The sequence below is a fragment of the Genypterus blacodes genome, unplaced genomic scaffold (assembly GCF_046128005.1).
Source record: "Genypterus blacodes isolate CSIRO-AG114 ecotype Tasmania unplaced genomic scaffold, CSIRO-AGI_Gbla_v1 ptg000029l_1, whole genome shotgun sequence".
NCBI classification, from domain to species: Eukaryota; Metazoa; Chordata; class Actinopteri; order Ophidiiformes; family Ophidiidae; genus Genypterus; species Genypterus blacodes.
The window spans coordinates 5,769,575-5,784,495 of record NW_027466842.1 but is presented as its reverse complement, the minus strand read 5'-3'; the positions used below and the strand labels follow the sequence as shown (position 1 = coordinate 5,784,495).

General features: G+C 45.4%; 1 protein-coding gene across 2 annotated transcripts in view; it reads right to left on the bottom strand.

The window, feature by feature from the left end:
• Nucleotides 1-14,921, bottom strand: part of ephb1 (EPH receptor B1) — a 129,111-nt gene that overhangs the window by 59,050 nt on the left and 55,140 nt on the right. For both annotated transcript variants that reach the window (XM_076144889.1, XM_076144890.1), the window contains exon 3: nt 12,147-12,828. In XM_076144889.1, coding sequence (XP_076001004.1) covers nt 12,147-12,828 — 682 coding nt within the window. The remainder of the gene's footprint in view (nt 1-12,146; nt 12,829-14,921) is intronic.

Genomic DNA, 14,921 nt, shown 5'->3' with positions numbered 1-14,921 from the left:
AGCAGACTCCAGATCAGCTCTCATCACATGGGGCATCGTAATAACCGCAGGAGCATATCTGCTTCTTTCCAGACAAGAAGGAGAGCCGTGAACTGAAAATGGCGCCTGCATTTGTCGCGGCTGCTGGTAACTTGGCAGCAAAGTCACGTCGGGTCTGGCAGTCCTCCGTTCCCTTTATGGGGATCTGGTTTTAGGGAAAATTTAGGTTTTCCACAAATGTGTTTCTGATTTTCACCAAGATCTCAGTTCTGCCCTACAGTCTTCACACTGGCCTTTACAACACTGTTAGAATGAAACAAGAGAGGTTGAGACGACAGATAGTGGTGTGTAGAATTGGATAGGCGTAGAAATGAAAAAAAACAGAAACACACGCAAACACACAGCGGTGACAAAGACTTTGCACACACGAACGTACTCGCAGACATGCACACATGGCAGCGCTTTGCCGCATGAAGAGCTCTGACCTGGCAGTGACACGGACATTATTTGCACGGATACGCACACACATGCAAAGCAAAAAACTTGGACACGTCCCTGAAGATGTTGTGTGTGTGTGTGTTATCACGCGTACTCTTAACAGTCACACACAGTTAAAGGAGGAGCTCTGCTGGACCTTGCACGCATATTTAGAGTTATAATAAACTAATGACTGTATATGTAGGAGAGAAAACTGGGAGCACACACACACACCTCGCATAACATGCACCCTCGCTGGGCAGGACATATTGGATTAGGAGTGATTTTTTTCCCTCGGCTTCGTCTCAGAGGTGCTAGATTAAATGCCATTCCCACTTTACTACAGATGGCTCACAGATAAATCATACTCTCCATATACACACACACACACACACACGCACGTGGTGAAATTCACGCGGAAACACCTACACACACATACATACAAACAGGCATGGAATCGCTCACAGGAGGAGATATATAACATGTTGGCACACCCAAACACTAAAGCACCTGTATGGTCCAGCGCTCCTACTCTTTGTATTTCAATCACTGAATCGATGGTTCTAAATTGATTGTAGCTGAGCGGGGGCCAGAGATGTCCCCCCCTGGCTCGCTGCCCCGGCCCTCTATTGATTAGATCTGAGAGAGCCAATTGCTTTCACACTGGATTAAGGTGTTCCGGGGCAGTGAGCAGCCAGGGAAAAAGAGGGGGGGGGGGTCACACTCTGATAGGAGCGCCAACAAAAGCATCGAGATCAAGCCAAACAACGCTACTAATCAGTTTACAAACCTATTTTGATGAGGAAAAAACATTATGCAAGAACGGGGAGCGAACATCGATCCCACTCAGAACCAACATACATACTGTATATGGACCGTATTTGTCTATAATTCAATTTAGTAATGATATGGATCAATTACACTCATAGTGCACTCTGTTATAACTGAGATGGGATTCAATCATTTTCTTCTTCTGCAATTGTTCTGGCATTTTTGGTCAAGTAACTACTGCATCCTGGAGACGCGTCTATACATCTATGTACATCAATAAGAAACACACAAAACAACTACGGAACTAACACACACACACACTCACACACACACACACACACACACACACACACACACACACACACGCCTCTACTTTGCAAACCTACTTTAGATGAGAAGGTACCCGCTCAGATCAAGGGTGTAATCTCATTTGACCCTGGAGCTAAGTCGCCCTGAGCAACAGACTTTGACTTCAAAGCTTTATGTAGAGTTTGCTACACGTACACATTCTTGCTCCTATATACTTTCACACTATAGCTGAGCGGTATCAAACTAAAATTCAACAGCCAGCAGCCAAGCATCACAGGTCTGCCCCGAGCCGGATCAAATGAGTAAAACTCTTATTCCACTGGGGGCAGTGTTAAGCAGGACGAGACGGGTTCCTCACATAGCCATCATTCTTGCTCTCTGTGCAACAATTAGCCGCTCTGGCTGAAGAGCCTGGAAACAGAGGAAGGGAGGAAGAGGGATAAGGAGGCCCCAGCTCTTGACCAAAGACGTTCCCTTTTTGTCCGTCCCTCTCAAATCATTTGCACAATGGAGACACTTCCAATCCAGATTAGGCGCTCGTGAGACTGAAGAATTATGTAGACTGAGATGGGCCTTTGCACGGGCAGGGGGGCTGCAAAGGGCTGTTAAAAGGGCCCCCTCTCGCCCAGTGTTCACACAGGCATCTCTCAGGGAACGGCAGGCCTATTCACGTGGCATTAGCGGTGTAAAAGCATCACAATGACCGCGCTAGTCGGGAGAGCTCAATATACATTTGGTTAAGTCCTCTATTGTCGCACTCCCTCTATAACTGCTCTCCTAGCAGAACGCCGGAGAGGGAAGACGGTGGCAGAGAGGGAATTAAAGAGGCAGAAAAGATGAGATCGAGAGGGGAAAACAGGGGTGGGAGGGGACGGGATTAGCTGGCCCATTCATGCCACGCTGGGTGTGAAGCACAGGCACACACACACACACACACACAGTCACATGCATGTGGGCGTGCATGTGACTGTGAGCGCCGTCCAGAGTGTCCTCAGTTGCTGTGAGGCCTGTTTGTGGGAGTCTTGACATGACTCTTGGCTCACATAATAAACTTGGGCATGAGTCAAGAAATGCATCAGAGCTACAAAGCCAAAACACATAATGATAGGCCGAGCAGCGCAGCCAGGGATATAAAGGTCATCTTATTCTAACAAGCAAATAGGACAGAAAGATAGGTGGATGCACAGAAAGAAGGAGAGAGGGAGAGAGAGAGATTGTGAGATTGACTGAGTGCATGTGCATGTGTGCTTTTGTGTCCCTATCACTCTGTGTTTGCTTCATTCCCCAAAGGGTCTTATTATGTTCTGTGCTAGCTCTGACACAAAGGCAGCATCTCTGTATCTCAGCCCTTCCCGCTCCCCTAGAGAACATTCTCGACACAGCAAATCCATTTGTTTGTCAGCTTCAGCCTCTATTCGGACTTTAACTAATCAGATATCATTCTCTTTCAGAAACATACCATTATGCTGTCTGGCCCGGCACAACAGTACCACTGGCGCAGCACTATGATAGCATCTCGGCTCTTTCAGGGAGGCTTTTTTCCTTTGGATTTTGTAAGCACGGCACGCAGACGTACATGTGTGAAATTATCTAATCAGTTTTTGTGAACAACAATGTCATCACATCTAATCATTGCATCAAACTTGGCTGGCTACAAACTACCTGTAGTGAAGGGTGTTGCCCAAGCTATTAGCTTTTGAACTGCACCATTACGATGTTATTGTTAACTATAAAATACTGAACGCCCCGGGGATAAAGAACATAACGTCCTTTTTAAAAGTGAGCCATTTAAAACAAGCCTGCAGCACAACACAGATGGAAAACATTTTAATTACTGCCGATCCATCTCAAGTATGAAGGCTGAGAGAGAGATGACTGACTTTAGAAGACGATGGACAGGTTTGAGGAAACCAAAGCCGGGATTATCCTCCATTTTAACTATAAATACGCTTGCACACACATTTGCTGCTCGGGCAATACTTGCACGCACAATTTATGTCATATCAATCTGGGGGATAACATACAGCACCCAATAGGGAGCCGATACATCTTCCGCCGGAATATATTAAAAGTGACTTCCTCGTTTTCGTTCTGTGTAAACAAATTTGGCAACAATCGAGGAGATCGGTATGTACACACCTTCTGATCAGAAAACATGGCCTCTTGATTCTTGGCATCCTTTCCAGAAGCTTCTCTAATTGTATTTCCTATAATTGAAGCTGCCAAAATGATGTCCAATGAATTAAATTTAGTCATTCCTTTAAATTAGTATTTTATTAAGTCAGGCTGAGTCAAAATACAGCATAAAAATAGTATAAAAAGCAATTTCAGTACTGTGAAAAGATGGATGGATTATCGTCATACCTTTTACCTAAGTAACACACACACACACACACACACACACACACACACTCACACACACACACACACTCACACACACACACACACACACACACACACACACACACACACTCACACACACACACACACACACACACACACACACACACACACATACACACACACACACACACACACACACACACACATCCGAATACAAATCTGGCTATGCTAATTCCGGTCTGGGAGAAAGGCAGCGTTCCCCTCCAGCCAGTGTGGGAACTCAGTAAACAAATGGAGCACAAAGCTCAAAGAGAGGATTACCCAGTCTCTCTTTTTCTTTCTTTATGTTTCTCCTCTTTTCACCCTCAATGTCCCCCCCCACACACACACTCACACACATTCTTCCTCAACTCCTATCTCTCTCTGAAGACTCAATATTCATGCAGTGCCTTCTCCATTGGGCGTTGTCGGAAGGCAGTTGTAGCGGGGGGTCCGCTGCATGCGGACCGACAACAATGCCGAGATCAATAATTTGTCACGCGGATGCTTCTGCCACATTGAGCTTCACAGTCTATCCCTGTCTGTCAGTCTGAAAAGAAGATGTTTCCTCTGGTTTGTACCGAACCACAGGCCCCGACCCTGGAAAGTACAGGCTGTGTTTACTGTCAACGAAAACATGCAATTACACACACAATGATACAGAGCTGCAAGGATTACAGCAGTTGTCTAATTACTGGATAATTGCATATTGTGAAGGCTTTGAGGTTTGTGCTCCTTATATGAGCTGGCCATTAAATAGTTAGTTTAGGGTAATGTATAATGTTTTAACATGCATAGATCAGACAGATTATACAGACGTAATTCTTCTAGTATGCTTAATCACAGAGCCTCAAGCCATATAAAGTAGAGCGGTAATGTGGTTTGCTTGCATGGAACTCATGGCAAACATGATTAGGTTATTAAATTTGACATGCACAGTTCAGCGTGAGGTGTGTGTGTGTGTGTGTGTGGCTTGTGTGTATTGGATTCACACCCACACAGCATATGAACATCTTGCAGGCTGCTAACCAAAGACCAGAGATTTTGAGCTTTACTTCGATTTTCAAACACGCATCTGCAGCAAGCGCGCTGATTGACAGAATCGACAGAAAGTACACAGACATTTTAAGGCTTATAGGATTTGCTTATTGCGAAAAACCAATCTCCCACTCCCTATATGCTGAGAGAGTTCAATCAGGTCACCCCAACTGGAATCTGTGTTCCCCCAGATAGACTACCTTTAAAAAAAGTGAAGACTTTTTACAAACCAGCTACATTTTGTACCGATAAGAAGAATCTAAAGGAAAGTTTGGACCTCCTTTCAAACTCCAGAAGCACACTTCTTCTGGACGAGTTTCCACGGCATCAGGATTGAGCTGAGGGCCAGATTGTAATTGCAATACAATTTTAATTAGAGCCTCAGTTGAACTTCCACAGTGCAACCTTGGTGTCCATCATCCAGCTGATAACCTTCCAGAAGGGACAGGGGCAACATTTTCGAGAAGTGAAATGTGTCTTAGCTGTCAAGCCAAACAATGCTTTTCTTAACAGTGCAGTGAACATTGATGGACACGACGGTGACGGGAGAGGGGGAATCACCAAATGGGGAGGGGAGGGGGGGATTGGAGAGGTGGAGTGTTTGCACTTTCCTCGTCCCAGGGAGACTCGTGTGTCTCCTCATTACCGCCTGCTGGAGAGGTACTCCATAGGGAGGGGGGAGGGGGCAAAGAGGCAGAAGAAAGAGTGAAGGAGAATGGTGGGGACATTCTACATGCTGTCACGGTGACATTGGTCTTGACATTTAACTTCTGGTCCCTTTTTGAAGGCAGTGCGGGATTGAAACAGATGTGTAATCATAACTTAAGTGCATAAGGAGAGGGTTTTGATTGATGGGGAGGGGGGAGGGGGGTGGTCACATATGGGGTGAGAAGGGGATGTTGACCCCCTTCATTGTTCTGGGCTTTTGTGTTTTACCAACACGGGCGACGGAGGCAAATTAACCAGCGCCCCAACCATCTGCTGAGTCTATGGGGTCCTTTGTCTCCCTGTGTGCCCATGTCTCTCACGGGGCCTCCACAGCCACTGGCCGTCACTAAGTGGGGTGAGGAGAGGAGAGGAGAGGAGAGGAGAGGAGAGAAAGGAACGGAAAGGAAAGGAAAGGAAAGGAAAGGAAAGGAAAGGAAAGGAAAGGAAAGGAAAGGAAAGGAAACGAAAGGAAAGGAAAGTTGACAAAGTTGCTCCTCAGAGACAAATGGAGTGATGGTGGTGAAGAAGGGAGGAAAGGGGGAATATACTGAAAGCATGTTCTGAAAGAGCCTCAAGGTTAAAGAATCAGACAGAAAACAACCGCTGAAAGGAAACGGAGGGAGAGTGAAAAATAATTGAAATAGAACTATGTCTCCCTCCATGGGAGATAAGAAGAGCTCTGTGTGTGGTGATTACTTCCATTATGTGTGAACAAAATCTCTAGATTCCTGTTGCATCATTAGGGAGTGACTCTGTCATTGCAGTGAGAGCAGCGCATCTGTGTTTGGGGTCAGTGCAAACACTCTGTTTGGGCCTCGCATTCAGAGGGTCTTTGTTCGGGTCACACTCTTTCACCACTGCTCAGTGCCATCCCCCTTATTCAGCCTATTGAGAGCCATGGAAACAAGAAGTCTTTCACTCTGCTCTTTCCAATCTCTTTTCTCCGTCTCTTCTCCCAACCACTCCATTTTTGTCTCCATCACAGTGGTCCTCTCGGTGCCCAAAGGACTAATAGGAACAGGAAGAGTCAGAGGCTTACTTAATTGGGCTTCAAGGTGACTTAGACACCGAGGTGTGTGTGTGTCAGAGTGTTTATGTGTGCGTGTGTGTCCATGGATGCCCCTCTACAAATGAAGTAAACTCTGCGGAACGGAAGTAGACAAGGCTAAATGGGCTGGAATTGGCTCTAATAGCTTACCGGGCCATAGCGAGTCATGCCTGCCAGTCCTTTTACACTCAGCTAGATAAGACACATAAAGAAGTAATCAACCCCTATAGAGGCAAAAACTAAAGTTTAGAGTAAATATCCAGCCAAAGTTCTAGCTCATTTCACGTGTTAAGCTGTAATAAAGTAAAATACAAAGAAAATGCAGTCCACAACTCACATCTTAAAGTGACAACACATCATTTACGATTTAGATATCATATCCACCACTATTCGTCCACAAACTGGACAAATAGTGGTGATTTATAGTATTGATAAATTTCTCCCCCTTGACTCTCTCTTCCATCCAAATACTAAAAGTAAGTAGTTTAATCGGGTTATTAAAATAATCCATAGTGACAAATATAAATGAAATATGAAACATTTCACATGTTGCCCACGTATGTTAGTATGTAAAAATAATAAAAGAAAAAATTAAGATCATGATGTCACATGTTGCTGTAATTTGGTTTTTATATTTAAAATGACAAAACGAGAAAAATAGGCCACTCTATTATTGTAAGCCACAATAAAGAATATAAAACATTTTCTGAGTATATTGGAATCTAAATAGCCTGAGAAATAAATGTGATGAATGTGCTGTATAGCCAACGTGACACTTTTTCATACTCGAAAAAACAATTTTCTGTGATTTTTCCCAGGATGAGTGTTTATGCGTGTTTATGCGTGTGTATTTCTACATGCACACGTGTGCCTGTGCCCCATGATGGCAGCCATTAGACAGGAGTAAGGCAGCCATGATGAATCGGCACTTAGCCCCGAGAAGCGCACTTGCTCAATGGGCTGTGAATCTCCCGCTGCCACTGTCAGCCTGCAGAATCTTAAATAAAGTTATTTGAATATTTGTAATATTCATGTGCCAACATGTCAAAAGCCTGCTGGAGCTGATCGGTGAGGGGGAAACCGGAGAAGATTCATACTGTCGTGTCGGCACATATGACCCCTATGGAGCGGTAATAAACAAATGACCAACTAAATAATTACATGATGACGAAGGGATGGATAGATGGATGGGAATACTATGAATACATAAACAGATTGTATTGTGGAAAACAATACCAGCCAGCGCATTTCATTCTCCTCTTTCATACACTCGTCTCCATGTGACTTGTTAGAGACAATCAATGCTCACTCCGTTCCACTGCCTTCACTCTCACCCTCAGTCCTGTCTGCAGGTCCGTACGGGCGAAGAGAGGCAACTATGTGCTTTGCATAAGAATGAACCACAGATCTTAGCAAAGCTAAGCAATAAGGCCTAAGCCTGGTTAACCAATCACAAAAGAATAAAAAACTATAGTAGAGGGCCTCATCAAATGAGACTGCCAGCTTTAGAGAGTCAGGGCAGGCATTTATCAGCTCTCAAATTACGTTCCCCAGAGGAAAAAGTGAATCAAAATGAAGAAGAGACAAAAGTTTCGATTTGCTTTTCAAAGTATCTTATTCAGCTCTCTCTCTCTCTTTTTTCTTTTTTTACCATGGAGCCATTTATGCTAAATTGTTCACTTCTAAGAGTTTAAACTTCAGAATAATTAGTTTACCAGGGAGTTTTAATCACTTCACTTCATCTATGAGTATCCAAGGAACATTAAGATGATTGATGATTGTACCCGTCTGTTTCAAAAACAGAGATGGATGTGAAGCAAACCTGATCACTCTCTATCCATCACTCAGCTGGAGACCACAATAAAAGGCCACCAAAGGGTTCAGTAAAACCACTAAATTAGTCTTACTTTGCCACTCGCGTTGAGCAGGATATACGCGAGCGATACGGCTTGGGGTTGGTGGAGATAGTGGGGTGCTATTTGCAGCGGCCTCGCTCGATTTAACAGGGAGGTGATAAAATATTTAGCAGATTGCTTACATGGCCATGGGGGAGAGAGAGACAGAGAGAAAGAGGGAGCGAGTGCGAAAGAAAGAGAGAGAGACAGAGAGGGGGGGATACCCAAATGGCTTGTGTGGGAGCTGGGGAGCTGGTAATGAGGATGGCATGCTGGCACCGTCGTTATAGCGCACAACAGCACTACAAGGTCTGTCTGCCCAACTGACAGCGGCTGCACACACACACACCCACCGTGCTACCTGTCTCTAATTAACGCATATGGATTAGTGAATGCGTAATCAGGTAAAAAGGGAAGTTTGTGCATACGTTAACACGACACACAAAAGTGCACACAAGCACACACCGACAGGCACTTGGTGTTCTTCTTTCTCCTGTCATAATAAACGACCGGGTAGAAAATGTCATTCATACACAACATTTGTCAACTTCTACTATTCAGCAAATTGATGTTTTGTTATTCGAGGTGAAACCTGACAATCAGATCTGTGTTTGGAAAGTGCTTTGTTTTGTCTCTAAGGGCCAATTTACACATTGCAGTGTTATCTGTGTTCATTATCCAGATAAGAGAAAATGCAATTTAATGCTTTGTAAATGCTCACAGACTGTATTACTGTTGGAATGTAATCTGATCCAATCAAACCAGAGTATGTACGGATACAGTTTGGCTCACATTGTGATCAGATCTCAGATGGCGACTATCCAAGTGTAAATTCAATCTGTAGCACTGGGACACATTTGCGAGATACACCCGGACCACAAGTTGAAATAGTCACCCAAGCTCTTCACCCCCTCTCTGCTTTCTCATCAATAAAGTTATTTTGAATCGGGAGTTGTAGATTTGCTGTATCTGGATCGCCACGCCGCGCTTAAATGCGGTAACGACCCATCTGCTGAGAAGCAAACACAACGGCAGCCAGCCCATGTCCGCACCTTGTCTGGTCGGATCAGATTACATTTCTGATTTCCCACCGCGCTTTCAACTAACGCAGTGCCATTCCTTCCCCTTCTCCTGCTGCTCTCAATGAGTGGCTTGAAACCGCATGCTCTCATCGTCTTTTTTGTTCCTGTTACTTCATTTCTAATGGCCAATTACTCCAGTCCCAACGCTGGGGCCGTGTTATTGCACCGACCCCCAATTGATTGCTTCCCCAAAGTGCTCAGCTTCCACGAGCACTTTAAGGTTAGATTTCCCTGTTTAAATAATGGATTACAAGCCCATGAAAAGCGATTGCGCAGAAAATAAAAGGTTAGGATTGCTCATATTGGAGGGGGCCTCTCAGCGGAGACGAGAGAGAAACAGATTCCACATCGGTCTCCGGAGAGTAAGAGATGGGATTGGCAACATCATCGTCTCGCTGCCTTGCTCTTCCTCCCTATGCATGTACGCTATTACTTCTGGCCAAGTATGCGCCATGTGGGTTAGCGTCCTGACTTAAGTTGATTTTCTGTCGCAGCAGCTAACACACAAATTATTTTCAGTCTCCCGAAAGTGGAAATTGAACACTAGGGAGGTTAACAAAGAGGGAAAGCTGTCCAATTTAACATCGCAGAAAGTGGACTTTTGGTACTTAATGATGGAAGTCAGCGGGATTGTGGAAATTAGTGGGAGTATACACGTACGTTTGTTTAAATAGTCAGTGCAGTGCGGTGCCTCGCGGCGGTACAAAGCGCGTGTACGTGACTGCGTATGTGTATTTGTGGTGTTTACATTTGTGCCAGGATCCCCCACGAACACAAGCCACAACAAGCCTCCTACCAAAGGGATACCTGAGGCTCCAATTACAGTGCAGGGAGTGTGTGTGTGTGTGTGTTGGTAAATAATGGAGGAGGAAGGGAAACACTGCAAAGAAAAGAAGGACAGCAGGGGAAAAAAAGAAATAAATGGCGTATCTGAAACAAGTTTGCATATACTTAAAAGGACACAGAACACGTGAATTCAGAAAAGCCTGCAGGGTTGTTTGCATTGGAGGGCAGATGAGGTCATGGGGCTCATTTGCAATAAAACCTTTTCCTAAGTGCTCAACCTTCAAACAATGAACATATTTCACATTTGGAACTATCAGCTGAGGCGAAAAATGACAAAGTAAGAGCAAAACTGGGGGAGGGAAGCGACGCACAGTTGATTACATAGTCCATTTAAAACTATTACTGTAAGTACAATATCGCATAAGACTCCATATGGCTGCTGTAGTGTTAAAGTGAGAAACAGCAATAGCGGAAGAACAAAACTACACTTACTGTAAGTGCTTTTGGCAGAGGAGGAACAATTTTAGAAACTTCCATTGTTATATATATAGCATCATTATTTCGCAATATATTATTTGGAAAAAACGGGAGAAAACTTAATAAATGTAACTTGCACAGAATGATTAAGATAATGAGAAACACAGTAACAAAATAACGTTAAAGAAAATGACAGATTATAGATATAGAGCTGCTTCCAATGAGATATAGGCGACAAACTGAGATCAGGAATGAAAACTTTATATAAGCGTCCATATGTGCAGACTGAGGAAAACCGGCTTCCTTGTCGTTTGTCTTTGAAAGTAACACTTCCCCGTCCAAGGACCCTGGATGTGTGTGTGGGTTTGTGTGGGTGTGAGACATGCGGCGGCGCAAGACGGATACAGTAAGGCGCAGCCACACACAGTCTGCTTTATAGATATGTGCCACTCTCGTATCTGTTTATTGATCAGAGCAGATGTGCGTCAATCAATCTTATCTCGGCGCCGCACACTCTCCGGCTCTCCTCCAGAGGCACGCCGACCAATACCGCGCCACACAGCGAGAGCCCCCTGAGCCACTCACATAATCATCAGACACCTTGAACAAATTTACCCTTTTGTGTGTGTTTGTGGGAGTGTGTAAGCGTGTGAGTCAGGGGGCAGAGTGTAAAGGTACATTAGGGGGCAGACAGAAAGGGACTGACTGGTGACAAACCTGAACCAAACAACCAAAATTTGCCTCATTTTAATGTAGGTGTTGTTCCGCGCTGTGATTTATCTTCCTCACATGGCGACGAGGATGAATCAAACCTCTCACCATCTGTAAAGTAGGCTGCACAGACAGCTGGCATTCGCCTCGGATTAAAAATGCGATTCTAATGTGCCTTACTACTCTGCTGGAGGTGGATGTGATCAAGGAAGAAGCACAGCACATCATGTACAGTAAAACACACAATCTATTCAGCCTTTGATGCCTCGTTATGTGAAGAAAGACCAAAATAGATGCCTGTTCCTAGTCAAAGACGAGGTGATTCGCTCTGTTGTGAGTTGTCGATCATTTTTAAAAAGTGTGAACAATGAAAAGCAAAGCAGATGACAATTCCGGAGTAGCCTGCTTTCATTTGGCAGATGTAACATTCTCACAATGCGTCATCACTGTAGGTTTATGATTTAAACGAGTTGCGTCACTCACCTCGACAGACATTGCCATTATCGGGCTCAAAACCGGCTTTGCAGGTGCAGCTCCCGATAGGAACCATCCACTCGCCATCTCCGTTGCAGTAGAGCTTAATTGGGACGTCGACCTCCTCTGAGTTGGGAATGCAGATCCCTCTGGCGATGACCAGGGAGGTGCTCTCCGCACCAGTCATGGTCTCTGGAAAGTTTGCGAAATTCTGCACCACACTCGGGCACTTCTTGTAAAAGACCCTCACTGAGAGCAGAGACATGCAGGCTCCGTAGTCCTGGAAGGCCAAGTAGAAACCATTTTTTGATAGCGGGCCGAAACTCCGCACCTCCGTGTTGACCTTCATCAGGCGTCCGCCAAAGTCCACTTGCGAGAAGCTTTCGTCGGCGGCGATAGTGTCCACCTTGAGGTAAGGGGCCTCCATCCAGAAGGCGGTGCCTTTGGTGGCGATTACAGCGTCGCTCTCATAGTAGTAGAGATTGAAAGTTTCTTTGCAGGACCCGGGGACATTGGGGATGGAGCTGCAGTCACGCACCGTGAAGCGAATCTCCACGTAGATGCGCTGCGCTCCACGCCGGTCAATGAAGGTCGTGAGGAGCCAGTTGTTTTGACTGGGCTCAAACACATTACACACCTGGTACGTCCTGATGGTGTTGAGGTTCTCATCGTAGCCACTCACCTCCTCCCACTGAGTAGAAAGAGAGAAGAGGAGACACATGCTTGATTAGAAATCAGTGGCGATAAGGGTACGGTGATATCTCATATTTGACAAGGAATGCTAATACAGGATAAGACACAGTGAATTGGTAAACAACTCAGTAATCTCCCTAAAGCACTTCAAAATTTCTACATCCTGGATTAACCAAAATGAATCAGCCCGCTTGTCTTGTGAGGGCTTATCGAGCCGCTGAGAACATACAAATGCCCCTATTTTCTAAATCATAACCAATTCATTTAAGTAGAGGAATAGCAAAATTGCCACTCTGGCTGCTCTTTAAATAGTGTGTGCACTGCCACTGTATAAGCACAAACCCAATAATTACTTCAGACGCACTGCAGCTCGCTATCGCCGAACGTGGCCGGGCACCCAGTCGACACATTGCTGTAGAACATTATCACAATATTACAATAGGGTGCTTAACAAAGTCAAGACTTCACATTGTTGCATTACAATTATCAAGACAGGGATGATGACACGGCAGCCGAGAGCCCGTGTGTGTGTGTGTGTGTGTGTGTGTGTGTGTGTGTGTGTGTGTGTGTGTGTGTGTGTGATGTGTGGACAGAATGGAAACACGGCGAAGGTCTGCATGTCTTTGCAGGCGTGACCGTGAAAGTACAGCGGGGAGCACAAGGCGCTCCTCGCTTCAGTGAAAGCATCACGACATAATGAAAAGATTCCATTGCCATTTGGCTGTTAAATAGGGGAAAGCAAAATGAGTGAAAAACAAAAGGAGACGATCAGAATGTGAATTTTGAGCGTTTTAATGATCAGTCTTTGCAATTGTGGCCAAGATTGCTTTGACATCAACACTGTGTTAACATTCAGAATACGATTTTGTTTAAGTAGCATTAAAGCGCACTTATTGGGGCGATTTAATTGTTGAAAAACACCAGTAATTGGGCGGTAATACCAATTCATCCTCCCATTTGAAAGCAAAAGCTTGTCTCTCAGATTTATTTCTCCAAATTCGCCCCGCTGCTGAACCAAACAGCTGTAGGCCAGGAGGAGTTAATGAGGTCTGCAGCGGAGTGAGAGGGCCTCCGGTCAGTTCATGTTTCTCATGCGCGTGTATCTCTTGGTGCCTCTTCATTGGCCTGACCTTTAAAGCCCTCACTGCTCAATCAGGCCTAATGGAGGAGGAGAAAACGCGGAAAAACCTCGACGCACGGGAGACCCGGGAGGGGATCGGGAACGACGGGAGGTGGGCGCGGAATTGAGTCGGGCGGTGAATGAGGCCACAAATGATGCGAGAGATGAGGGGAGGACTGAAGATTGAAATATTTTGGAATATTTCAGAGCGTCGGAGAGGAAAAATGGTTTGTGAAGGGGGGAGGGGGAGGAGGAGACGGGTGAAGAACACACACACACACACACACACACACACACACACACACACACACACACACACACAGCTGACATGAAAAACGAGTTTACAGAAATCTGAGGTGCAAATTAAAGCCGTTTTCTCTCCCCGCCACATCTCCCCCTGTGCCCACTCGACTCGGCTCCTCTCCTCTCCTCTCCCGCCCCCCTTCCCCTCCTCTCGGCGCTGTAATGACCATTCATCAGCATTACAGGAACCTGTCCCTTTCAGCGCTGCCTGTTCATTAATACGCCCAGCCCCGGGCTCCTCTGCTCCCCCGCCTGCTCCAGTCTAGGAGGGGGTCCTCGCTGCCCCTCGTCTAGCCAAATGACCACCATCTTTCACACGGGGAGAGGAGCCCTGGGCGTCGTCGATAATGCCCGTCTCAAAATCTGTCCAGAAATTCATTGGTTCATACAATAATGAACAATGTTTCCCTTTTTTCTCCGGCCTCCTTCCTGCTCGGAGGATTTTGTATCATCACAGCAAACTATGACAGGTGAATCATTCGCTACAACTTTGCTGTGCATTTAATTTCATATTATCGTTTCAATCCTTTGTATTAATCTGCTGTTTACGTCTGTGTTTGCCTGCACGCTCGGAAAACACGCTGTTTATAATTTGATGGTTTACCGACCACATATTGATTTGCTGGCTGTTGTTTTGCTGCTGGCTACGGGCCACATTTCTGCTTCTG